The 27,851-nt window shown below is 40.2% G+C and overlaps 1 protein-coding gene across 4 annotated transcripts in view; it reads right to left on the reverse strand.

Annotated features, from left to right (window-relative positions):
* The window catches only part of LOC104595133 (Putative eukaryotic LigT), a 42,836-nt gene that overhangs the window by 457 nt on the left and 14,528 nt on the right, over positions 1-27,851 (reverse strand). For all 4 annotated transcript variants that reach the window (XM_010255728.3, XM_088898001.1, XM_088898000.1 and 1 more), the window contains 10 exons: positions 25,249-25,538; positions 23,213-23,250; positions 23,003-23,082; positions 20,195-20,262; positions 9,062-9,374; positions 8,652-8,764; positions 8,507-8,572; positions 4,056-4,146; positions 2,841-2,908; positions 11-48 (listed from right to left, as the gene is read on the reverse strand). In XM_010255728.3, the coding sequence (XP_010254030.1) occupies positions 11-48; positions 2,841-2,908; positions 4,056-4,146; positions 8,507-8,572; positions 8,652-8,764; positions 9,062-9,374; positions 20,195-20,262; positions 23,003-23,082; positions 23,213-23,250; positions 25,249-25,538 (1,165 nt within the window). The remainder of the gene's footprint in view (positions 1-10; positions 49-2,840; positions 2,909-4,055; positions 4,147-8,506; positions 8,573-8,651; positions 8,765-9,061; positions 9,375-20,194; positions 20,263-23,002; positions 23,083-23,212; positions 23,251-25,248; positions 25,539-27,851) is intronic.

The raw sequence follows: 27,851 nt of genomic DNA on the forward strand, positions 1-27,851 counted from the left end.
GTATAAATACCTTTTTCTGTGTCTTGCATTCATAACAGTCGCATGTAACTGCAGTTAGGAGGGTAAAAAAATCATTAGTATGAAAAGGTTTGGCATGTAAAACAGCTTTACTAATAATCTATACTTCCAAATATCATTACAGATCAATAACCATATTTTCCTATGTGTACTTCAACTAAAAGTAAACAAAAAATACTACAAGCAAAATTCAAATTGGCATTGATTTATAAGTTATAACTATTAGATTTTCATGATTGCTAAATTGTAGGAAGAAGTCTTCACAAACCATAGGTACAGTACATATTGCATGGTTTCTCATAAAATGGACAACATGTCCATGATAGACACGTCATTGTCCAACATTCCACAAATTCTTGACAGTTCAAAATTTCTTTTTTATCTCCTAGCTTGTTAGACATAAATGAACAGCTAATGAAAATGATGAATGTATGAATGTCAATTTTCACATTGTTAAGAGGCACATGGGCAGGGGTATATATGTCTTTTCTCTTTATTTTATATTACAAGATAGAGTTACAGACGTGTCCCCACTTTAATTTGGCTGTCTCATACTTAACAATAGGCAGAATAGCCATTCTCATGTACCCAAAACTATAAATACAAACCTAACCACCTTAGGGGAGATCTATTCTTTTCTCCCCTCTCTTCTCTTTCTTCCTTTCTTTCTTGCTGAAGGCTGAATACCATTTACATGGTGTCAGAGACAGGTTCTGATCATTCTAATGGAGATCACAGACCTCTTTGATTCCTACTAGAAGGGTTTCTTCTCTCATTTTCTTCTGAGATGGTTATTCTTCTGCAGGTACAGGAGAACAAGTTCTTTTTCTCTTTCTTGTTCAGTTACAGTCACTTAGAGTGATCTGTGTGGTGGTTTAAGCCCTCCACTTGAGGTTACCAAGGAGAAAGTGCCGGTGAATGTGGTATGAGTTTGGTGGTTTGTGTTAGTGGCATCCAGATTTCATATGTTGTGTGGTTGTATTTTGAAACAGGTCTGTAGTGATGTGAACTGTGAAATTATTTATCTTCATTATTGCTGCTGAAAGTTGGTTTAGACATTTGGGATCATCATGGATGCATCTGAAGTGGTGAGATTAAACGAAGTGGCTTGGTTCAACCTAAATTTTCTGGTGTGCAAACTTCTATTAAGTTAAATGGGGAGAAGTATATACCTTGGGCCAAATCATTAGAAATGTTTATTAAGGCAAAAGAGAAACTAAAGGTACTTGAGAGATGGAACACCTGTAACTAGTTGCATATTTGATGGGCTCAAAGAAGACAAACACCCATTCCAGACCATGCCTGGGCCCAATTTCAATTCTCTCTCTTCATAAACTAAAAGCTAAAGAATTGGTAATCTGGATCCAATGGAATGACATGATACCTCTAACAACAGAGATAGAGACACCATGTCAAGTTTCTTTTTTTGGTAATAAATAAAAAAAAAAAAACTTGATTTTTTAACTGATAACAGACTTAAGATACAGAAAACAAAAGATAAAGAACCACTAGTCAAATGCTGGGAGCAAATCGAAGGCCACAGTAACAAGAACAGAAATAAGAAAATAGCAAAAACATAAAAGAATTACAAGACAACATGTATTGAAAATCAACTTCTCATACAGAGAGGATGTAAACAAAACTTAACTATAAGTGAAAATTAAGCATAAAATGATACGTTCAATTGGGGTCTTTCTGTGTAAAAATAGGTCATGGGGCTACCAGGCTGAGTCTGACACAGAAGTTTGCACACCATGAAGATGAGCTGTTGGTCCTGTTCATGCCTTCTTGCATCCTTTAATCTAATTAATGGATTGTTCTAAGACACACACAGCCCTCTCTTTAGCTTTCAAAATCTAAAAGAATTGTAGTTATGATTTTCTTTACAAGTCTTAGTGTAGCCAACTCCATATAGTTGGAATCAGGCTGAGATGATGATTTTCTTTGAAAGTTTTACTTTTCAAAAAAAAAAAAAGTCTAGCAAACTAAATTTGGTTTCCCATCAATTAGAAAAAGGATAGCAAACTAAATTTGGTTTCCCATCAATTAGAAAAAGGATAGCAAACTAAATTTGGTTTCCCATCAATTAGAAAAAGGATATCATGATAAGACAATTCAGAATAAAGTGAATCAGTCAATACACTGGGATAGCTAGTTTTTACAGGAATAGAAGTTTCCAAAGAAATCCTAATTTTACCAAGAAATGATGGATGTCTAGGTAACCATATATATGCAAAACAGTATGTAAGTCAGGGCTTTTGAATTGACAAATTGAACTCAGATTCTCTTTGTATTTTCTTCAAAAATCATTCCAAGTGCTGCATTTTCAGGAATGTCGGAACTGATATACTTTATTTTGTTGGTTCAAATTATATCACGTCTTCTCTGACAGTAGTTCCAAGGTAAATTGAACTAGACAGGGGAAATTAGCTCCACAGTATTACATGTCAGTCACATCAGCCAAAAGCCTGAACTGTATCAGCCTATGTCCATCAAGGAGATGCATGCTACAGATGGGCAAACCTGTTTCGACTGAATCAGAAGTAGTCTTGCTACTAAGAAAACCAGTGGTTCAAAATAGAATTCTAATAAAACCCACATCCAAAAGGACTATGCTTGGCTCTTTTATCACAGGACTTTGCTCCCCCAGGGATTTCATCAGCTTTTTTATCTGGAATCTCTCACTCCATACCCCACAAACACATAGGATACAGTTGTCATGGTCAACCACTCAAACTTATACGCATGTCTAATATAGTCAAGAGAAAACAACAATAAACAGAACTAAGAACAAAGATAGATAGGTAACCATAATATTTTACCTTCAGCTTTTGCCGAGCATCCTTCTCAAGAACAAGACCAGCTTCACCATATGCATCAAAAATAACTTCTACTGAAGCTCAAGAAACACAAAAGTATAGACCAAGAGTCATCATTGTAGAGAGACTGGGCAGAATGGGCCCTAGCCCATTACTATCTTATTGATTAGTTCCTTCTTGTTATTTGTTCTTAATGGGCCTTTTCTTTATGGGCCTTTAATTCTTTTTATGTTTTCTAAGTATGCTGATAAGGTGGACGCCCACTTAAGGGCAGACTTGTAATTTATGTAATCTTAGTAAGATTAATAAAAGATTAGAGTGGAGAAAGAGGAGATGATCGAACTCTTTCTTTCTCCTTCTTCTCCATTCTTCCTTCTTCTTCTTCTTGCTGTCTTCTTCTTCTTCTCTTCCTCTTCTGTTATAATCTGAATTATTTTTACTATTTTTCATTGGTCTGAATCACACCTTGGTATCAGAGCAGGTTTTCCTTCTCTTTTGCTTTTTTCTTTTCTTTTCTCATACACCTTTCGATTAGAGGAGTGTATGGAGAGATAAGTTGCTGATTATTCAGAGAACTTGTATGACTGGTTGGTAGAGGGTTTGGCGAGTCAGAATCTGGCTGTAGATTGCCAAGAAAGTGGGGCTGCTAATTTTTTTGCCCAAAACCCTAGCCGACTAGAGAGTTTCCAGTTACAGGTTAAAGAGCCTGTTTGGGCCTGTTAACTTCTTTTTTATTTTCTTTTAAGTTATTGCTTAGCTGGCCACCCACTCAAGGGAAGACATGTAATTAGCCTAATTAATTCAGATTAATAAACAATTAGTGAAGTGAGAGAGGAAACCACCGAACTCTCTTCCCCTTTCTCTTCTTCTTCTCCATCTTCTTCTATTCTGCTGTAATCTTCTTTTCTCTCTTTTCTTTTCTACTATAATCAGTATTTTTCTATCAGATTTAAAGGACAGATTTACATCTGGCAAAAAGTTGAGCCAAGGGTAATTTTCACAATCACCAAGTTTTTTGGGTAAAATGAGGCCAAGGATGAAAGGACTTCAGATGACCTCCTTGCCCGCCCTAAATGGATTACACCAGATCATTGGGTGAAGAAAACCCCTTACCCATCACCATGTAAAACTCCAAGGATACTTTTTTTAATTATAAAGAACTTTTACATTTAAAATCATAAAACAAATAAAGAGGCATCCTTATATTCATCTGGATACGACAAGCACGTAAAAGGCGGTTCTCGCCATCAATTTCTTCTACTGGAGTATAAAGAACATGGGCCTTTGCAAGTGAACCTCTCATGCACTCCTGCAAGGACATAAGCATTTACCATTAATATATTCTCCATATAGGTCATTATCATTTGTTAATAAAGTCAAATGTGATGGAACCAAAAGAAGGCACCATAAGATACATATAGACAAGCATAAACTATTGAACTTGAAACAATCCTAAATAATTAAGCTAACCATTTTCCACAAACCAAGATATCTTGGGCAAGTGCCTACAATACTGTGTCTGCAATTAAGGCCCCAATTACTTGCCACATGTTGCACATACCAAGGATCAAGACCTACCACTACATCAAGCCACTAGGAAGTGCTCATATGAAAAGCCAGCATAATTAAATGACTTTTAGGCATCTGATTCTGTAGAACTTTCAAACAGCTAGATTGGATCTATTCACCATTCAAATTTATATAGTACACACATTGATTTTCTTTCAAGGTGAAAGCTCAAATTAATCTCCATATTTGGATCCCTTAAATTGTTAGTCCCAAACTCCCAATCATTTGGATATGAGCATCTGGTGAGCTTCAGGCCTTCAGCCCAAACCTTTTCATCAGTCTTGTAGTTCAACTTTGCTAAATGTTAATGAAAACCATATGTTTATTTAGTTAATAACAGTGTTTTAAAAGGCATGGCGCTCCCAAAACGCCCTGAGGCGTATGCCAAAGGTGCTGACAACTCTGAGGCGTATGCCTCTTGTGCTTTCTTCATGAGGCATGCTAGAGGCATACGCCTCATGCACCTCATGCACATCTGATATAAAAAGAAAAAAAAAAAGAAAAAAAAGAAAAAAAAGAAAAAAAAAGGAAAGGAAAGGAAAAGTGAGATCCACCCCTTCCTCTTCATCCTGACACCCTCCTCCCCTTCCTCCTCCTAACCCCCTCCTCTTAAGGAGGCTCACGCCTCTTGTGTTCTGAACTACGCCTAACGCCTCTAGGTAGTGGAACGCCTCGTGTCACGCCTCTGCGTTTTAAAACATTGGTTAATAATAATAGCATATCTTACAGTGTTTTCAAGTGTGTTTGTAGAAACATAAATCAAGTGGTTTATAGATGTATGCATAAACACAACCGTAAAGCTTAGAACTAGGTGTTACATTTAAAATGTAACAAAGTGTATTGCAAATTGAAGGGCATAGCTAGAGACAGGCCAAAGGACATAGTTTTTTTTTTTTGAGTATAAAGGGCATGGGTCAAAGTAGTTTAAGGACACATAATTTAACTAAAGAAAAGCATAACATTGCCCATTGCAAGTTCCATCTATTTGGGATCTTGGGAAGGTTGGACTGGATACAGATCTAACCCCCTGGGTTCTAGCATGAAGTGGCTGCTCTCATACTAAAACCCTGTCTTTTCTAGGGGACTTGGACAGACACAGGATAAGCAATTGTTAAAATGTGAATGGACCAGGCCTGAGCGCCCGGGGATAATTCTGTGTAAATTCTTCAAATTGGGCACCCAACTTGCACCCCCAAGCTTTGTCATACATGTCAGTCCAAGATTTTACTATTGCACCAAACCATGGCTCCTTAAGTACTAGTACATTTTTTCTTTTTTTTTTTTTTGAGAAAAAGAAATTTCCATATCCATGCACTATTAGTAAAAAGCAATGAATTAGCAGTCCCAATGTCTTTCCTTCCAATAACAGTATTTTTCAGTAACAAGGTCAAAAAGATATGTTAAAGCAAAGAAGCAGCAGAAAGAATACAAAGATTTGTATTCGGGCCCAATTGGTATTGGTGATTCACTAAGGGCTGAAATCATGGCAATGCTTGAGGGGGAGTACAAAGGGCAAGGTGCCTGAACACAAGAAGGATAATTATTGAAGGAGATTCAAAGCTGGTTTTAGGATGGCTACAAAGAGAAGGGGCAATTTGGTGGAACTATAACAATGAAAAGAAGAAATTCAGGTGGCTTAGAAAAGGCATGGAAGTGAGACTGCATTGGGTAAAAAGAAGTGCAAACTCCATTGCCAACAGCTTGGCCAAACAGGGGGTGGGGAGAGATCGACTCTTTTGGGCAAAGCTGTAAGATAATGGAAATGTTTTGTGGAGAGAGATAAGAGGGTTTATCTCTCACTGTTTATATCTTTAATTGTACTCACTGCTTTATTATTAATTAATGAAGTCTATAGTTATTGATAAGAAAACAGCAGAAAGAATACAAAATTTGAAGCAAAAGAAAGGAAAACCTCAGCTGAATTTTGTTTTGTTTCAATCAGATTGGCTCTGCAGATGAAGATTGGGAGATTCAGATGGGGATTTATACCATCTACAGCCTGATTGTTCAATCCAGCTAACCACAGCACCATAGAAATATAACATTTGAAGATCTAAATGAGAACTGATACCACCTACAGCCCAATTACTATGGTACACTACAAATGCAGGATATAAATATCTAAATGGGGATTGGCACCACCTATATCCTGACAATTCAGTCCAGCTGACTACGGTTCCCTAGAGGGCCTGTTACCATATTCGTGAAGTCAACTGGTATATTAAATTTTTCTATTTGTATCTCAATCTCTATAAATTCTACAAGGAGAAATGCAACAAGAATTCCCATTAGAAGAATTCTGTAATTGTTGATATTATATATGTTGGACTTTTTTATTCATTTGCTTCTTAAAGTTAGAAGCAAAGGATTTTTTACTGCCCTTTGCACCATCTATATGATACCCCGAATAGGCTTTACAAAAAAGTAATTAAAAACAAAATTATTTAATTGAGTGAATTAAGTTGTACAAGAACTTTATCAAATTTTCATACCTACAGTCTCTCCTAAAACCAAAAATCCAAAAGATCCCAACAGAATATCTAAAAACTAGTTGAATAATAAGGCAATTTTAAATGTAAAATATGTAGTGTCTATGAAAAGAAAGCATGAAGGATTCATTTCCCCATGAAAGGTCCTCAGAAGGATGGATCTACAAGGGGAGGGTAGAATTAACGTGAAAAATACTTTCATGCATATAGAAGATTTAAATGAGCTTCCTAAGCCTTGTTCTCTCACCACATAAAGGATCATATAGAATGAATCATAAGAAAAAGGCATGCAAGGGAAAGATGGGTCTCCAAGGGAAGGATAGAATTTTAGGCACATTTCCATTCATATCTTTTTTTCCAGGAATCCAAGAAGGCAAGAACACCTATATATATCCATGATAAATATCTTAAAAGTGACCAACAATCCCTTTATGCCAATGTCTTAGTTATCAACACTACCATTTTCTAATTCTTCCATATGGAGTCATATGGCTAATCCTATGCATCCATTGGATAGGAGACCCGGTGGATTGGCCACACCATTCCCCTGGTTCATGTCAACCCTATACCTTACGGTCCTTACCTTGCATTTGAGTTTTACCAAATAATATTGGCTATCCAAACTTTTCAATTTTTTCAAAATTTGAAAGAAGTCTGCCCAAAGGCTTTGACTGGACATGTAGCGAAGGCTTTCCAGAATGGTTTTTTATAGTGAACTGAAGAGGAAATTTTATCAAAGAAGAAAAGTCAGCAAACATACAAAAGGAGTGATAACACCCTACCAGTAAGAAACAAAAAGACAAAAATCAAGAAAACCCTCCCAACAGCTCTAGAAAAGACCAAAAGCCTGGCCCAAAAGACTCTCTATGAACATTAGCAAAATCAGGAAGGATCAATAGTCAATTAATAATTGTATTTCCATTTTCTGAGCATGGCTTCTCATGACTTTTTTGTCTATCTTCAAACTTCTTTCGTTCTTTTCTTTCCAGATACCTCAGCAAACTGCAAATGGAATGCGACTCCAGAAGATCTTTGCCTTCTTACTCCATGAATATAGAGAGAAAAGAGAAATATGTAGGACTCAAATTAGAAATGAAGGTTTTCAGTTTTTACTTTAAGAATCCCCACAAAGAAGGTTTGCCTGGATACATGGCAAGGGCTTCTAAGCTGAAATTTGCCCCATGAACAGGGAGCGAAGATAGGAATATGCAGGGAACAACAGCAAGCAAGATTCCTTGGTCATTTAGACTTTTTTGGTTCTTCCCCAGCCAATACAACCAGAAATCGCATTCCTTATGGCAATTTGAGAACTACAGAAATTGTTTTAGTATCAAAGGCACCATTTCTAGAAATCAGTGTACATTTTAGACTAAATGTTCCATAGTACCACAAAACATCCAGACCAGAAAAAGGAAATGGGATCAAGCCCATTCAGCAACACTCTTATGATTCAATATAATGAGTGAAAAAGTATTGCTAGCAGTTGATCCAATGTGAACCATTTTATTACCAAAAACTCTCTGAAATTAGAAAACCATTAAGTCCAACTCATAAAACATCATTATACATTTAAACCAAGTGCTACAAAACAACTACAGGAAAGCATCATACCAGTCCTTTAAGCCTAACAGAAACAGGCCTTCCATCTAAAGCATCCATTACTCTAGATGAGATTCTCTGCACAGAATTAAAAAATACACATATAACTTAGAGGTTAGCTTTTGGCTAATAACATCATAAATCAGCACAATTTTACCTGCAAAACCTCAGTAGCTGCAGCAACACGTTCCTCATTCCACAACTTCAGCATGAGTACAGTTAAGTGAAACGTTTTTGGTTTAATAAATATAGATCTCTCAATTCCCAAATCTGCAAGGAGAAAAAGATTCATTAAAAACCCATGATAGAACAAGAACAGAAGGATTGTTGCAAAAACTCCAAAAGGTTTGTATATGTAAGGTACAAAGTGTAGATTCCAGAAAAGAAGGGAAATGGGCTAGAGAGATACATCTGTGCGCCCCCCCCCCCCCCCCCCCCCCGAACCCCCAAAAAACACACACACACACAAGAATTCACAGTAAAGATTTATTATTACATTCTAGAGTTCTAATGGAATTCACTGTTAGAGCTCAATATTATAACCACATATGCTTCTTGCTGTCATACCAGATAGGTTAGAAGATTTTGATGCTTTGGGTGGATAGCTCTTGAAAGCTATTTTATTTATCTCCACCTTAACATGTTCATTATCATCTTCAACTTTAAGAGTAACTGCAACATTATTTTCTTCATCTTTCAGCTGGTCCTTATCTTCCCCATCCGTATTTCCACTTGAATCACTATCAAGATTCTCTAGGCTAGAATCCGTATTTCCTAGTATGGAGTTCTGAAAATTTATAAGCTTATCCACCAGTCCAGGGTGGATAGCCAATGGAAGTGATACAAAGTGAGAATAATCCAGATTTGGGCTTTTAACTGCCTGCAATTTGAACAAAAGAAAATTGTGAAATAGTGGATGCATGAGAAAATGCATGCATGTTTAGGAAGAAAATGTTGACTAGCATTTTGACCAACAGTATGAGCTACATTGATGTAAACAAAGGAGATTACAGTGCCCAATGAAATTTTCAAAATCAAAACTAAACAAGTCATTATAGGAAAGTGTAGTGAGAATGGGCCGAATGGGCCTTAGTGTTCCTTATTTCTTTTAAGTAGTATTTAAAAGTTATGTTTCTTAGTTATGGGCCTTCTTTTATTTTCTTTAATTATTTCTTTAGTGCTGGCCGCCCCATTAAGGGCATCCAAGTAATTGTACTCAGACATAGAATTATTAATAAAAGTGGTGAAAGGGGGCTAGAGAGAGAGGTTCAAATTCTTCTTTTCTCTCTTCCCTTCTTTTCTTCTTCCACAACCTATTGCTGAAACTTCTTTCTTCTTCTTTCTCTTTCTCTCTTTTCTTCTTTTCTTGCATTATCAGAATTACTATAGGTGTAATTTTCAACTGAAAGAAAACCTGGACAACTATACCAATAAAGCAACCATATTTTGTGTGTGTGACAGAGAGAGAGAGAGAATGAGAAGACTTGGAAAAAGAAACTGGATTCTATAATGTCATCATCATTTCATGGTTATTAAATTATTTATTCAGACCAAAATTAGGGGTGTAAACGGTATCCAAGTATCCGATTTCGAATTCGATATCCGACATAAATTAATCGAATTCGGATAATTCGATTAATTTAATTGTCGAATTCGAATACTGGCCTATTTGATTCGATAAACGAATTCAATTAAATATAAATATAATATATAATATATATGAATATATTATAATATTGGATTTTGTGTTTTGTACTCTTAATACTCTTAACCTTTTTAGAAAAAGTATTAAGTGTTATCGAGACTAAAAGATACAATGGTCCTTTTTAGAAAAAGGACAAAACACATTAATGATACAACAGTTCAGTGATTATTATATTATTTTTCGTCATTGGGACAATCACCCATTAGCCCCCTATCGGCGCCTTTGGTAGCGAACTGCTAGGGGCAGTTAGCGAGCTCTTCCTCGTATGTCGCCTTAGGCTTGGCTAGCTCCTAGAACAGGTCATCGTAATCTTACGGGTCTGCTAGCTCAGCCTTGTCGAGGTGAAGGTCGGCCTGAGCGAGGTGCTCTAAGCTAACTTACCGAGCTGGTCAGCTGACTCAACGCCGAGGTGTCATCCGAAAACCATGTGTCGCTAAACGATTGGGAGGACCAAATTACCCCTCATCAATTGCCCCCCACTCTCAAGCCAACGTTAGCTCGATGAAGAGAGTAGCTCTTAGTAAGGGTAATTGGTCCGACTGATTCATAGGTCGTTCGGCTCGCTTTGTAACTCGGTCCCAAGCTGAGTGAACCACGATCTTATTTTCGAATTTCGAATCTGGGAGGAGAAGAGGGCACGCGCGGGAAGGATTTTAGAGAGGCGCGTGATTCGGGAGCACTAATTTTTCAAATTTCAAAAAGGGGGGCACTATTTTAAATCTTCCCGCGCACGCCGCTAGCTGTAATCCAGCTGTCGGCGCGCTCTGGACCGTCGATCTGCTCTTGGCGGGCTATAAGTATGGGGTCCCCCATTGAAGTCCCCACTCATACTGTTCTTTTCTTGGAATTTTCTGAGTACTGCGCTTAGCAAGCTAAGCTGGTATGTTAGTCCGAGCTCTATTTTCTGTTGGTCCGAGTTCTGCCATCGTCATCTTCAATTTTCCTTCATTTTTTTCCGGTGAGTACTCTGGTTCTCGCAATGTTTGATAGTGCGTCTAGGGGTAGGCTGCCCGATGATAGGTCGGATAGAAAGGCGATCTCCTCAGGGGAGAGCTCGATCAGAGTATACTATGATGGTTCTTTGGTAGGAAAAAGATACGAGGTTGAGGAAGTAATAAACATGTTTGAACCGACCGAGTTGAATGGGGAGGAAATAATCGAGCTCTGTCATAGGTATCAAATCCCCAATGAATACCGCTAGATCGAGCCGGTTGTTGACCACTATCCATGGGACCATAACCATGATGCGTTATGTGTCTATGAGGAGACATTGGCAGCTGGTCTTCGCTTCCATCTTCATCCTTTTGTAGTTGTTGTCTTAAGACTTTACCCTGCATCATTGGGTCAGCTCACCCCCAATGTAGTCCGAACTCTGGTTGGACTGATTAGCTTGTGTCACCATCGGAACTTTTTGTTGAGTCTTGAGGTCTTCTCCACTTTGGTTCATATGAAGAGGATCTCGGGTCCATTCTGCTTTTACCTTCCCTTTCGCAATGGGAGGAAGGTATTAGTTGATTTTCCCAACAAGGTCAAGGGGTGGAAGAAGAGGTTTTTCTTTCTTGCCAAGGATGGTGGTTGGGGCGTGGACACTACTTGGTATAGCACTTGTCGGAGTGTCGTTGAGAGTCAGGATGTCGAGCTTCAGGTCGCGCTTCAGGAGCTCATCCAAGAGAAGGTTCAAGTAGAAGGGCTTCTGGTCGAGCCCATGCTTGTTCAAGCCGGCCTAAGTCATGTAGGTAGGTGGGCCGTTAGGGCATAACATCTGCATTTCGTATTTTTTCTTTGTCTATCTAGTCGCTCTAATGGTTTGTCTTTTCTTAGATATGGCGAGCTTGACTTCTATGATGAATGTTGACAGAGAGAGGAGGTCATCCAGGAAGAAACAGAGGGCGGAGCATCGTTCTTCTATGGGGGGGACCTCAGCCAGTGCCGAGGTGAGGTCGCCCAACTCTGATCCACCCATCATCAACCTAGAGGGGGATGACGAGTCGATGTATACTAATCAGTACCCAATCCCTGCCACCTTCCAACCCCAAGTCAGCCAAGAGGAGTGAGAGGCCAGACCTTATGTCGAGGACATTCCTCCCTTTGTCCCCCGCATTACTAATGTCTCAATGATAGACCGATCGTACAACCCTTGTGTAGCTCTTCGGATAGCTAGGGGTATGCTTCTCCCTGAAGACATGTGCCATTACAGCGAACTAGATCCCATCGATGCCGAAGCTCGGATGACTCATTGCACCGTCCAGGTTTGTCTTCTTTTACAGTTTCTTGGTCCTTGTCTACAGGATATCTTATTATGATCGTGGTTTTTGTAGGCGAACACTTTCGGGCAAGTCTTGCTGGACCACGTCCATTTCGGGTAGAAGGATAGGGCCAGCATGCAGGCGAGCATCAGCTCGCTTTAGGCCAAGATGCAGAGACTCCGGGTCGATTCTGAAGAGGATCGCCAACGCTTCTTCAAGGTGAACCAAAAGTTGCAGCGCGAGCTGTCAAGGGCCCAGGCTCAATTGGAGGAGAGGTGGTCCAAGTATGCTCAGGACATGCTCCGAGCTAGGAAGGAGGTTGTTGCTCACTTCTTGAGGTCCCCGGAGTACAAGAAGAAAAGGGCGGAGGAAGGCATCCCTTCATTGGCTTCGTTTTTGTGCGTAATGTGCCAGACGAGCTCATCACGTAGGTCGACAAGGAGCCCTTGACCCCAAAGGAAGAGGAGGACGATGACGAAGAAGGGGACGAGGAGGGTGGCGACGACGAGGCCCAGGATGGTGATGGTGATGAGTAGCTCAGCCCTACAGCATGACTGGTCTAGTGGTGGTCTTTCTATTATTTCCGGGAGCCGGTGCACTCCTGTAAGCTCTTATGGGCCTGTGTGCCCTATTGATGTCCAAACTATTGAACTTGCTGGAACTTGATGGAACTTTTTTTGGTATCCCTGTACGGCCATTTCGCCTTCTTCTATCTCTTCAATGGAACTTGATATTTTCACAGCGTAGCTTTTGCCACTTGTTTATTTAGCTTGGTTGGCTTGTCGTCACGCTAGTCAAATATGGCTTTGTAATTTTAATTCGTCGATTTTTGCTTTCTGTGATTCTTGGTCGAGTTGTCGGCTAATCTTTAGCGAGCTTTAGTGAACTCATAAGCACAGCTCGAAACACTTCGCTTCAAAGGTAATAATACCTACGGAAGTTATCTATATTCCAGGCCTGGGGTACCGCCTTCCCTTCGAGTGTTTTGAGCTCGTACGCATTTCCGCCTATAATTTTGGAGATCCTATAAGTGCCTTCCCAATTCGGGCCGAGCTTTCCTACACCAGGCTCAAATACCATAACTTTCCTGAGTACCAGGTCGCCAACTCTAAATTGGAGTCCCTTAGGTGTTATAGTACCGGCTACACATTGTTGGTATGTTGTAGTCCGAATGTAAGCCAGGTCTCTCACTTCTACTAGATCAAGGTTTGCTCGTAGATCTTCTTCATTCGTCTCTTTAGCGAATGCCTCAGATCGTAACGTTGGTACTTCCACCTCTGTTGGTAGTATTGCCTCGGTTTCGTACGTCAAATTGAAGGGTGTTTCACCAGTTGTTGTTTTGACAGTTGTTCGGCAGGCCCATAGTACACTGGGCAGCTCCACCCACAAACCCTTAGCTCGGGAGAGCCAAGCTTTGAGAACGCGGAGGATCGCCCTATTGGTTACTTCAGCCTGACCGTTAGCTTGGGGGTGGGCAATCGAGGTGAGATTCTGCTTTATTCCCATTTGTGCGCACCAATTCTGGAATTTGATGTCTTCAAATTGTTTCCCGTTATCCGAGATCAATACTCTTGGTAAGCCGAACCTATAGACGATACTCCTCCAGAAGAAGTTTTGGACGTTGTGAGTTGTTATGGTGACCAACGGTTCAGCTTCCACCCACTTGGTGAAGTAGTCTACCGCCACCACTAGGAATTTTTTCTGACCTTTCGCTGGGGGGAAGGGGCCCAACAAGTCTATGCCCCATTGTGTGAAGGGCCATGGGCTGGTTAGGTATTTCAGGTCGGTCGTAGGCTGGTGTAGAATGCTGGCATGTCGCTGGCACTTATCGCATCGACGTACTAGCTTGACGGCATCTGCTTTCATGGTGAGCCAGTAGTACCATTGTCGCAGGGCCTTCTGAGCAAGGACCCTGCCCCCCAAGTGTCCTCCACGTACACCCTCGTGGATTTCGTGTAAACTCAATTGGCCTCAGCTTGGTGTAGGCATCGCAGATATGGCAACGTGAAAGATCTTCTGTAGAGTTGCTCGCCTACTATCACGTAGCGAGCTGCTTGTCATTCTATCTGCCGAGCTGCATTTCGTTCTTTCGGCAATATGACTTGTCTCAGGTAGGCGAAAATTGGGTCTATCCACTCGGCTCTGTTGTTATATTGGCGACCTCTTCTGCCTCTCTTTCTATTGGCGGACGAGGTAGCTCTTCTATGTAAACGGTTCTCTTAGTCAAGTCAATCATACTCGCTAGCCTAGAGAGGGCGTGCGTCGGCCTCTATGTTTTCCGATCTCGAAATTTGTTGGAGATACCAAGAATGGAAGCTGGAAAGGAGTTCTCTTACTTTGGCCAAGTAGGCCGACATGGCAGGTTCCCGGGCCTCATTCTCACCATTCACTTGATTTACCACAAGTTGTGAGTCACTGCAAACCACAAGATGTTTGGCTCCAACCTCCTTTGCTAGTGCCAACCCAGCTATGAGTGCCTCATACTCGCTCTCGTTGTTTGATGCTCAGAACAAAAACCGGAACGCGTATTCCAGTTTTACTTCGCTAGGTCCGTAGAGTATCAACCGAGCTCTGCTTCCACTCTGATTGGACGAGCCATCCACATGGAGTATCTAGGACTCCTCATCCCATCTCGCGATCTCACGAGTTGGAGGTGGAGCCACACTGGTTGAGGCCTCCGACGTGGTTGTGAGCTCGATCACTTCAGGGGTCGACGAGTTGAAGGTGCACTCGGCAATAAAGTCTACCAGAACCTGTGCTTTTATCGCTGGTCGCGGCTCATAACGGATGTCGTATTCGCTGAGCTCTATTGCCCACTTTGTCAGTCTCCCCGAGACCTCGGGCTTCTGAAGAATGTCTCAGAGGTCAACCGGTCAGGACTACAATAGTGTGAGCCTGGAAGTAGGACCTTAGTTTCCAAGCTACTAGTACTAGCGCAAAGGCGAGCTTCTCTATGTCTAGGTACCTGGTCTCAGCGGCGTGCAGGACTTTGCTCATGTAGTAAACAAGTCGTTGTATTTTATCTACTTCTCTTATTAGGACAGAACTAACCACCTCGTCCCCCGCAAAGAGGTAGAGTTTGAGCTCGTCCCTGGTTTCAGGTTTGGTTAGGCAAACTAAGATACCTCTTCAGCTCGTCGAAGGCAAGCTAACATTCCTCAGTCCACTCAAAGCTTTGGTTCTTCTTAATGGCCTTAAAAAAGGGTAAGCACTTCCCCACCGACTTAGACATGAATCGGTTTAGGGCAGCTATTTGACCGGTTAATAGGAGGTCGCATGTCTAGGATTGCCTGGATTTTGTTTGGGTTGGCGTCAATACCACGCTAGCTGACGATGTACCCGAGGAACTTGCCCGATGTTACACCGAAAGCACACTTGTTAGGGTTCAATTTTAGGTTATGTTGTCTCAAAACATTGAAAACGAGGTCTAGATCGACGACTAAATCATTCCAAAAACGAGTTTTAACCACCATGTCATCGACATAGCACTCCATTTTATTTCTAATTAGATCAGAAAACACATGATTTACAAGGCACTAGAATGTTGCTCCAGCATTTTCAGTCCAAAGGGCATGATTTTGTAGTAGTACAAGCCCATTTCTGTTACAAAGGCCATTTTTTCTTGGTCTGTTGGGTCCATCAGAATCTAGTTATAGCCGGAGTATGCGTCTATAAAACTCAACGGCTCGAATCCAGAGGTTGTGTCCACCAGGCGAATTATCCAGGGCAAGGGGAAGCTATCTTTGGGGCAAGCTCGGTTCAGGTCTGTGTAATAGATGCACACTTGCCATTGGCCTTTTTTACCAACACCGGATTCACTATCCAGCTCGGGTACTAGACTTCCTTCACAAAGTCCGCTGTTAGTAGCTTCCCCACCTCATCTACTACTTGCCATCTTTCCAGGGCGAGGTTCCTTTTCCTCTGTTGGGTCAACATTTAATTTATGAGTTATCAGCTCAGGGTCTATGCCGAGCATTTCTGCAGCCGACTAGGAGAAAACATCCAAATTATTAAGTAAAAAACTTACTAGCTCGGAGCACACTGGGTCTTTTAGGCGAGCTCCTATCTATAGTGTCTTTTCTAGCTCCGTTTGAGATACCGGAACCGAAATGGTTTCTTCAGTAGGACAAGCTCACTCATCTGTATTCTCAGGTAGTGGCTCCAAGTCAATGTCGATGGCAATCTTGCCCTTTGCTTTTAAGGCGGCCACATAACACTTATGGGATTCTAGCTGATCACCTCACAGTACTCCAATGCCTGTGTCAGCAGGGAATTTCATAGCCAGATGGTATGTTGAAACAACAGCTCGTAGGGTATGCAAGATAGGTCGGTCTAGTACGTTATATAGAGAAGGCGTGGCAACCACTAGAAAATCGTGGTCAAACCGCACCGTGTGGGGAGGCAAACCTGCTTCCACCAGTACTCTTATTTTTCCAATAGGTCAAACTACCTCTCTGTTGAATCCTATCAGAGGAATGCTGGCGGGTTGTAGGTCGGCTTTGCCGAACTCCATTCGCTCAAAGGCCTCTAGAAATAAGATGTCGGCGGAGCTGCTGGAGTCAACAAGAATTCTCTTCACCCTGAAATTGTTAATGAGCAGTCTCACTACTAAGGCATTGTCATGCAGGTGTTGGATCCCATGCATGTCATCCTCGGTAAAGTAGATTACCTCTTCTCTTTTTGGGCGCTTTGACAGGTTGTTTTCTTGCTCCAGTTCCCTAAGTTCTTACTCACTGAGGTGGTGCACCCGGCGATAATCGATCCTCCTGTGATCATGTTGATTGTTCCCCAGACAGATCGCTCTTGTTGGTATCTAGGAGCTGCATCTTGCTCCCAACTTGCTTGGGGTACCTCTCTGCCTTGATCTTCAGGTCGTCGTTCATCCTTGATTAACTGTTTCAAATACCCCCGTTTTATTAGGTCTTCTATTTTGTTTTTCAAGTTCCAGCAATTCTCAGTGTCATGGCCAACATCCCGGTGGAAGTGGCAATATTTGTTGGGGTTCCTAGTATTTGGGTCACCCCTCATCCTAGGCGGCCACTTTACATATTCATTAGATTTTATGTGCATCAAAATCTCTCCCCTTTTAGTATTCAAGGGGGTAAAAGTCCTATTATACAACGGTGGAGTGGCTTGTCTCCGAGTCGAGCTCCGAGGTGGCAATCTGCTTTTTCTTCGCGGTGAACTGCTGCGCCTGCTCCTTGGCAACCTGCTGCTTCTTGGAGATTTGCTTCTTCTAGGGGATTTGCTTCTCCTCTTCTTCTTGTTGTTGCTTGCTTCCTCCTCGACTTGCTTTCTCTTTCCTATCAAGTCGGACTTCAATCCCACAACTTCTGCTTTCATGAACTGATTTGCGATGGCGAGGAACTTTTCCATGGTTGCCAGCGGGTTTAACTCCATTTCCCAACATAGCTCAGGGTGGCATACACCATTTTTGGCTGCTGTCAACTGCACGGCGGGATCCAAATCTGGAATCTTCAAACGTTCCATGTTGAATCTCCGTACATATTCTCGCACCGTCTTGCGGACTTCGAGTGTCTTCTGATGGTTACGAACTGGCTGGTGAACATATTGGCGAACTTATCCCAATTCTTGATGGAACTTGGGGCCAATCTCGAATACCAGAGCTAGGCTTCTTCTTTCAATGTAGTCAGAAAGGCGACGCACATACTTGTGTCATTGGCCCAATGGAGCAACATAAGGGCTTGAAAACTATCTGCATGTTCATTCAGATTTGTGGTTCCCTTGTACGTTTTGAGAGGCGGTGCCCTGAAGTTTTTAGGCCTTGGTGCCTTAAGTATCTCTGTTGCCAAGGGGGATGCTCGACTCAGTCGTGGTTGCTCGGGTAGCGTACCGGCCTAGCTTACTGCCTTGCTACTTAGCTTACTTTCTTCCTTGTTCACTTTGCTTCCCAATGCCTCCCTGGTTGGAGCAAGCTGGCTTTTCTTCCTAGCGCAGTGAGTGTGCCTTCCGCACTTTTTCTTGGTCCCTGCAGACGAGCTTGCAGCCTCGGTCCTGACAAGAGCCGCAGCTTGGCTCTCCATCGGTAGCTGGTTGTTATTAAGGGCCACATTATCAAAGGGAGGCTGGTTGTTGGTGTTCCCTGGTACACCGTTGGATCCTTGAATCTGGCTACGGACTGAGGCAAAGTCGATGCGGACGACCTGACTCATGTTGGCATTCTGTTGGAGAGGTATCTATTGATTGTTTCGAGGCACCTGCTCGAGAGGCACCTACTGACTGTGTTGGGGTACCTGCTCAAGAGGCACTTGCTGGCGTTGGTGTTACTACTGTTGTTGTTGTTGTGGTTGTTGTGGTTGCTGCTGTCCTACTACAGTGGCGAATTTGTTTTCCCAAGATTTGAGTTGCTTGCTCATTCCCTACACGCAACGTACCAAATCATAGAATTAGCACGTGACTACTGCTGCAGGAGCTACTACGGGCTCAACCGCAGGAGGAGGTGCATTCACATTTTCTGGTACAGCTACGGGGTATAGAGGAACGTCGATTTGTCCAATAGTAACGGTGGGGATTCGGCCATTATCATTGTTATTGTTGTTGTTGTTACTGGCAAGCTGGTTGCTTGAGGAAGTCACTTCTTAACTTTCAAAAAACAGTAATAGAGAACTTAGCTTTTGCAGCGTGTTCCCACAGACAACGCCAATTGGTGTCGCACAATCTGGATGCTCCCTCGTGTATTGTGACTTGGACTCTGACTAGATGTCTACCTAACTAGGCCGAGCTATAGGGGCCAAGCTGATGTCTGAATGTCCGAGTTGATGTGTGCTGCAAGGAGTAGAAGGTGAGTGTCTAGGCATTTTTTACCCGGGGAGGGCATTCTGATGCTTAAGTCAGTAGATGTTTGAGAAGCTTTCTGAAAGAGTGAGAGAGCTCTAGAAGGTTTAGTGTGCATACCTTTCTGAGTGGGTTTGGGCGCCTTCTATAGGTCCCTGGACTCAGGGAATCTAGTGTAATGGTCTTGAGCTCTTTGTGGAGCCGTTTTCCTGCTTTCCTGGCGCACTAATGCGTCAGTTACTGGATCCTCACGGAGGTTACGATGTCTAAGTAAAGTCGAGGCAACGACATGGCATGTCATTCTAATGGTCGCGCTATCGGCACCTTTGGTAGCGAACTGCTGGGGGCGGTTAGTGAGATCTTCCTGCAAGTCGCCTTAGGCCCTCTCAGCTCGACCGGCTCATAGAACAGGTCGCCATAATCTTACGGGTCTGCTAGCTCATCCTTGCCGAGGTGAAGGTCGGCTTGAGTGAGGTGCTCTAAGCTAACTTACTAAGTCAACTCCGAGGTGTCATCCAGAAGCCATATGTCACTAAACGATTGGGAGGACCAAATTACCCCTCAACAGCAATCAGAGGTAGAATGAGAGGAAAAAAGGAGATAGCACCAGGTTTTGTCGAAGACAAATGGGTTTCGTGGTGTTCCAACTTCTATCATTCGAGTCTTAGCTTCTACCCACTATAGCCATCCAAGCACTTTCATCTCTTGCTTTCTTCTATGCTCATAAGTCAGGGTTTTTTTCTTGTATAATGATTTTTAGATTTAGAATTTTCAATATTTATAGAATTTTCAATTTATATTTTTCAATGACTGACGGATATCAGATCGAATTTGAATCAGCTATTCTTTAATCGGAATCGAATACGAATATTGTTTGATTCGATTCGAATTCGCTCCGCTTACAGGCCTAACCAAAATCAAGTAAGATTCAGTGCAATACATCAACAAACTGACCTCATCCAGTATAACTTGTACTTTTTCTGAGGCTTTAGTTACACTTTCCACAGAAACGCCTTCAATGGCTGCAACAAGAAAAGTCAAGCCAAACATACTTTTAAGCCAACATGAGACAGGACATACTACCATTGGAAGCTAGGGCAACAAGTACATTCATACCATTGGATGAGCAAGGTTGGCCCACCAATCCAACTACTGACCAATTAGACTTCCAATCCAAGTACTAGTTGGGACCTATGTGATGCATGGGCTTGTTAAGAAAATTTGAGGAACGAGCTCTATGACATTTCCAATTACACAGTGGCCATCCAAGTTCAATTCAAGCATTATTTTTTTGGATTATATCTAATTTATCCAATCACAATCCAAGTTGCGCTTAGTGAGAGTGGCCAATTTCCTATGCTCTAGATAAATTTGTATTATTTTTTGTATCTTAATGCTATTTTTTATTAATTTTTAAATTGTATTGGTTTTTTATTATTTTCGTATTATGTTTTAGGTAAAATTATAAAAAAACTCCTCTTATAACAATTCTACAAACCACCCTTGTGTTTTGATACTAACAAAAACCTCCCCTATAGTTTTGAAAAAAGTACAAATATCTCCCTTCCATTAGCTTTTCAATAACAAAGACGTTGAAGCAAGGTTTAAAGTATCGATACGATACGAGTTTTGGTTGTATCGTATCGGCACTTAGAAACGGCTGAAACTCTATTTTCTTTTTAGTTTTTTTTTTCAAATTTTGGTTTTTTGGGAAGTTTTAGCATGCTTTTTATTATTAAAAAAATTGGGGGTCCAAAACCCTAGAAACAGGCTTTTAGGATCGTATCGTTTTCAAAAGATACGATATGATACGCCTGATACGAGGCGTATCATATTGATACTTTGAACCATGCGTTGAAGTTACCAAAAACCCATATTATTGTTAAGGCGTTATTGTACACAATTTAAAGTTTCAACTTCACCCTCCAATAATTTATTTTACTAACAACTTTCAAAGAGTAATTCTACACTTCTTGGACGAAATAAGGTTAAGGCTGAAATGAAGTAAAAGGGAGCAAATCTTTTTTTTAAGGTATTTTAGTTTTAGTAAACTTACATCTGAATGAAGTTAATTAATAGTAAATTTGATATTTTAAAAAAACTAATGTATTACATCAGCATTTTCCATTTGGAATAATGGAAAAAGGTATTTGCACCTTTTTTCAAAACAATAGGGGAGGTTTTTGGTAAGGTCAAAACACAAGGGAGGTTCGCAGGACTGTTAGAAAACCCAAGGAGATTTTTATAATTTCCCTATTTTTAAATGGAATTTAAATTAACTAAACTATATTTAAAATTAATAAAATTTTATTAATTTTTGTTTTTATTAATTGTTACTAACTTTAATTAATTAATATATATAAGATTTTCCCATACTAATTGGCCCTGAAAACAAAGCCAAAATCCTCCTCTTTTTAAAATGTTACCTGTTCATGAAGTAACATCTCAGTATACGTCTAATTATCTATGACCTGTATACAAGTCCTCTTTTTGAATGAAATGATGAGAAAAGCTCAATTTTAGTATGCACTTTTTCCTTTATCTCTTTTATTCTAATCCTCTTCTGTAATTCTATTCCTTTTTTTTTAAAAAAAAAAAAAGCAAAGCATTAAATGCACATTTCTCTTCTACCCATATTTTCTCTTTAAAGAATATTATTTTTCACAACCTCCTCTCTTTTCTCTATTCTATCTCATCCCTTTGCCAGATCCTTGATTCAGCATACACTTTACATGATCCAGCCACCTACATCTCTTCTTTCATTTTCAATTTCTCCATTACAAACCCTATTTTCTGGTCCCTAATACTATTCCCATCACAGTATTAGGTAGTGTTGGGTAATGGGAACAATATTAGGTACCCTACAATTGGTCCCCCATTATAGGACCTAGACCTTTGACATGTGCACATAAGCCTCAAGGAGTGAGCCTCAACTTCATGCAATCTCATTCCTTGGAGACAAAATGTACTAAAATCAAAACAGAACAGAGATATGCACAAAAAAGGATTACTTTCATTTTAGAAAAATGTAAAGATGAATTTACACTCAGAGCTTTAAAGAAAATAATTGCACTATTATTAACCCTTTGGAGATTATTAGAAAGTTATTAAAGTAAAATGAGACATCAAATTAAAATTCTAAATATGCTAAGCATAACAAAGTATTAGCCTAAACAAGTTACATATACAAAAAAACTTAGAATTGGTCTTAACTCAATGTTAGTCTTGTGATTAGACCATTAGAGGCCTACTTCAATTAACATATTGAACATATGATCTTGAAATAAGGCATCTCAAGATACAAAAATGCACCTTACACTTTTAGGAGTGAACTTCAAGGTGTAAGCTTCATACACATTTCAAACACTGGTTTATATAATCCTATAATTATGTACCTATTTTTCCTTTTTTATTGATAATAGATCAATGGAATTCTATTAAAAATGTATGTGTATGAGAGAGAGAGAGAAGTACAAAGTTCAATAGATAAAAAATTTCATCTAAAAATAGAAAATAGAAGTTTGTAAAATAAAAACTAGCTCACCACCAAAACCATAATTAAACTGGGGTTTCTAGGGATCAGAGGATATTTTCTGTGACATGGAGTACTAGGAATTGTCAGGAATATTTATAGTAAATTGGTAATATTACAAAAAGGAATTCAACTTAAGATACCATTTAATCACTAAAGATAAACAATATAAAACTTTCTCATTGATAAGATAAAAAGGTAACAATCAGTTGGATCAGTAAGCAACTTACTAATGGAGTTCTCCTTCTTAGATGAGGGAAATACAATTTTTACTCCCATTTCTTCCTCAATTTGTTTCTGTGTAGATCCTCTAAAGGAATGAAAGAATTATTTAACCATTAGTGACATTAAAAATTTAGATGCTCAATTTAGGATCCTTTTTCCCTGGGTGGACATGTCAAAATAACTATTCTAAATCTGGCAAAAGATTAAAGGTATACCCTTTTCCTTCGATGAAACGAATCAGGGAAGCAGCTACCTGCACAAAAAAGACCAGTCACTAAGACAAGTATCCTAAACTTGCATGCATGACATGCAAATGGTAGTAATTGTGCTTCACACTAAGCTCTACGGCATGATAAGAAACTTCTGACATGCCAAAAGTGAAAAGGGAACTACCAGGTCCAAATGTTGCTTTCTAAGATTGCATTGTATATTCAAAACCTCAACAACAACCAACCAACCAAATTTACAAAACTACATCAAATTATAATTAAAAGCTTGCTAATCTGAAATCACCAGTATTCATTTAATTGTAATCCCTGCAATGCAACTACTGTCAACTAAAATGTCATGGAATAATTCCTTCACCCAGAAAAGTACAAACAAATACCGTACTTTTGGTCTTTGAGAAAATGCAAAAGGTTTCTCCTTGATCAGACACGAGTACTCTCCAAAGATTTAAGAGAACCTATCTAAATAAAGATCACCAGGCAACTAGTCTTATTGAGTTGGAGTCAGATCGAGGCCAAAGACAACATTTATTGGATAGAACATCATAGGCTAATCAATAGGAGATAATAAAAAATCTAAGTGATACAAGGTCGAAGAGACACTTGATTCTGGTTAGCTGTAGTCTGCTTGCATTGGCTACACCAGCCTCATGTAGAGATCTCTTGCCTGATCAACCACCACTACACAGCCAAAGGCTGAATCTTGTACATGTATCTTCCACTAGCATCCATGTTGAGATTTTTTTTTTGCCTCTTTTTCTTTTTTTCTTGAGAAAAAGGTAACTTTGTTCATTGTGTAGAAGCCATATGCCAAAATGTCAGTACATGACAGCATGTACGAAATGATATGGATGTACAGCCCTTCCAATTACAGAAAACAAAGTTGATGCAGACATGTCACTGTACGTGTGGGGAAAAACTACTCAACTCCTGACCTGGTTAGGCTATCTATTAATGTATTCAGGTTCCTAGGAGTCCATCTGAATTGGGCATTTGTGTTCACCATATTCTCCCTGATTCTATTTTGATAATTAACCATCTTGGCCCACTTCCCACCCTATGGCCCTAATTTACCGCAATAGTTAAATCCTTACCATGTTGAGAATTTATGCAAATATTTGGCAAGAAGAAAACCACAGAGAAATTATGAAACTAGGGTGGATCACCCATTTGTTGGGCCTGCACAGAAGAGTTGGATAAAAAGTACTATAGAGGGTAAGGAGAGGTTGAAAAGAAAATCACTAATCTTCTAAAACCAAGCTTCTACACCTTGACCGCAATTGCACAAAATGTAAAATAAAAAGGACAAAGCCACCCATTTAAGTTGAACTTTCCAAGGTGAGCACTGATGAAATTCCAAATCCAGCTCAACCTTGACAACACTGATGTTAAAAAGGCCAATCCTTGGGGAACAGATGAAAGCATTAAGTATTATCATGCAAGCACACTTACTGGTGACAGTGCCCAAAGCTGTATCTTTTCCTTGCTCAGGTTTTGGCATGGAAGAAGAGTAACATGGTATGATTAGTGTCTTCAAAATGGTCTTAGCAATGGAGAAAATTAATAATAACAACCTTTGGCATGTGAAGAAGGTCCAAGAGATATTTCTATAGTACTTTCACATAACCAAACAATAGAATGGATTCCCTGCTTCAGGGTCTAAGAGACCATATCAATCATATGGAATAGGATCTCTTATTTGATGCAGTTTCCTTTTCAGTTGTTTCTCTTCCAACTTCACTTATTAACCATTCTTAAGAGATTCATCACAGGTTTGAAATGAATAACAAAATTTGACAATGTAATAGGAATTATTTTATTATTAATATTACATATCGGTGACAACAGAAGCTTATATGTTAATCATTTCAAACATGGAACTGGCAAAGGAAAACAACAAAAGCATAATATAACAATTGTATACCCAAAAGGCTAGTTGAAACCCAGATATATTGTACAAATAAAACTTAAAAACAACCATATAAAGTCCAGAAACCATATACCATAATATATATTTAAATTACCTCAACTGAAATTGAATGCCTTTCTGTCTTACTGGCCAAGTGGACATTTTCTTCTGCCTCTGACCCAAAAGCACTGTCTTCTTTAATTTGAACTTCGTGAATCATCTCACCGGGCTTGGTCTCACTACTATTAAACTGATCCTGAGGCAAGATCTCCCCTCTCACATTTGCAGAAAAAGTTGAAATATTTTCTTCTAAAACTTCTTTTTGGAGGTTATATTGCAACTCTCTAGAATTTGATGGACCAGTCAACTCACTCAATGATTTGCCTTCTTCTGATTTTGGAACATCTGATACAGAAATGGAAGAGGTACAGTTAACTGCTTCAACAGGAACCACAACTTCTGAATTCTGACTTGACCTCCTTGTCCATACTTTCTGGTTGGATTGTCACATCCTTCGTTAAGCATCCTTCAAGTTCACATAAAATAATCCAGTGTTTTGCTAACTGGAGACCTTGCAGCAGAGCCAACAGTTCAGTCAATTGTATGAGAAACTCTTTGAAGGCCGAACTGTTCACTCTGCTGCAAGGTCTCGGGTTAGCAAAACAATGGATTATTTTATGTGAACTTGAAGGATGCTTAGCAAAGGATGTCACAGTCCAACCAGAATGTATGGACGAGGAGGTGAAGTCAGAACTAATTAATCCATGGGCAATACTGCAATAGTTGATATAAGCCCCTAGTATTCAAAGGGCCTTTTGCTCTTCTTGCTTACAAGAAATATAATACAATACTTGTTCAAAAAATAAACCATCAAAATATCCAAACATCAGGCTTAATAATTTCACAGTATAATTAATTGTAATAAGAATAATGGTCACCAGATCTATAGTCTACAGCAAATTAACAGATTGTAACAAAAATGAAAGAAAATATTCCAAATAAAGAACGACAATAACATCTTACAAGGCTGCAAGCAGAGCTCCTAAAATACAACTCAACAAAGCCTTATCTCACTATATAAGGTCAGTGACACCGAGTCTTGTTTCACCATTCCACTCTATCAAGGGCCATTTTCCATAAAATAAGACCAACAAAAGCATAAAAATATCATCAGCATCATCCAAGCGTTATCCTAACTATACGGCGTTGGCTACATGAATCCTTTTTTTCCGTTCTGCTCTGTCTAATGCCATATCCATTTTTTAATTATGAACGCTTAAATCATTTCTTACTACTTTGAACCATGTCCTTTTTGGTCTACCCATAGCCCTTCTAGCCCCTTAACTTGCAATAGATCACTTCTTATGGGTGCTGTCAATAATCTTCTACACACATTACTAAACCATCTTAGTCTACTTTCTCTCATTTTATCACCTATTGGAGTTACTCCTAGGTTCCTTCAAATGACTTCAATTCTAACCCTATCTTTCTAGCTATTCCAATCATCCATCTTAGCATGCGCATTTATGCCATTCATTTTTTTGGACGTGTTGTTTCTAGACTGCCCCCCAACACTCTGATCCATACAACATAGCTGGCATTCACATTACAACTGTTTTATAAAATTTTCTTTTTAATCTGTCATATTCACCTATCCCACAAGACTCCAAATGCACCCCTCCATGTTGCCCATCCTGCTGTAATTCTATGGGTGACATCCTCTTCAATCTCTCCCTTGTTATGAATTACCGAACCAAGGTACCAGAAAAGGTCTCCTTGAGTTATCTCTTAGTCTCCAATACTAAGTATACCCTAATTTACACTCTCATTATTACTAAACTTATATATCATATATTCTGTTTTAGTCTCTTGTTTCTAAGGTATTTGTCCATAAACATAACTTTGCATTTAATCCTTCACTAATTTCATCAACTAAAAGAATATTATCAGCAATATTGATAAAAAAAGAATATTATCACAAACAACATGTACCATGGAATCTCCTCCTACATATGTTTAGTTAATTCATCTATGAATGTCCACAGGTAATGATGGGTGGTGTTGGTGCTCAGGTTGGCCGAGGACAACAAAGTAATTTCGCCCCTAGACTCTGAAGGCTGGCCAAAGGCTTTGAGGGTTCGGAGAGCTTGCTGCTGAGGCCGAGGTGTGCAGGCCGAGGCGGAGAGGGCTCTGAATACTGTAGAAGCCGAAGGTAGGTGGCCAAGGTGCTGCAAGGCAGAATACGTCAGAGGCCCCGGGTGAGAACCCAAGGCAGAGTCTCCGACGGTCAAGTTAGTACGGGGTACGAAGAGGGGAACTAGGATATAGTTTGTGAGCCCAGTTCCAAATTTGAACTGAAGATTGTATTTGATCCCTTTACTTGGAGAGGGGCACCCCTATTTATACTTGAACTGCCTGGAGGTAGGTAGAGATGAACGCCTGAGATGGGTGTCGTACGAGGGCAGTCAGAGAGCTCTGCAGGGATGCGTGGGCGCCCCGCGATTGGCTCTGTACGAGGGGAGCAAGGTAACCCCTGTTGTAGTGGATCTCGATCCCGAATCTGGCGCTTGTGGGCTGGGCCTCCCAACCTCAAATGGGCTGAGTTGGGTCACCCCACATCACTTGCCCCCCACTCCCGAGGCCAAGAGAAAAATTCGGTATTGGCTGATGGGAGTAGTAATGGTGAGCGCCAGTGGGCCCGGTAGCCGAGGTGTACCC

This window comes from Nelumbo nucifera, chromosome 2, assembly GCF_055504915.1.
Source record: "Nelumbo nucifera cultivar China Antique chromosome 2, China Antique-T2T, whole genome shotgun sequence".
Classification (NCBI taxonomy): Eukaryota; Viridiplantae; Streptophyta; class Magnoliopsida; order Proteales; family Nelumbonaceae; genus Nelumbo; species Nelumbo nucifera.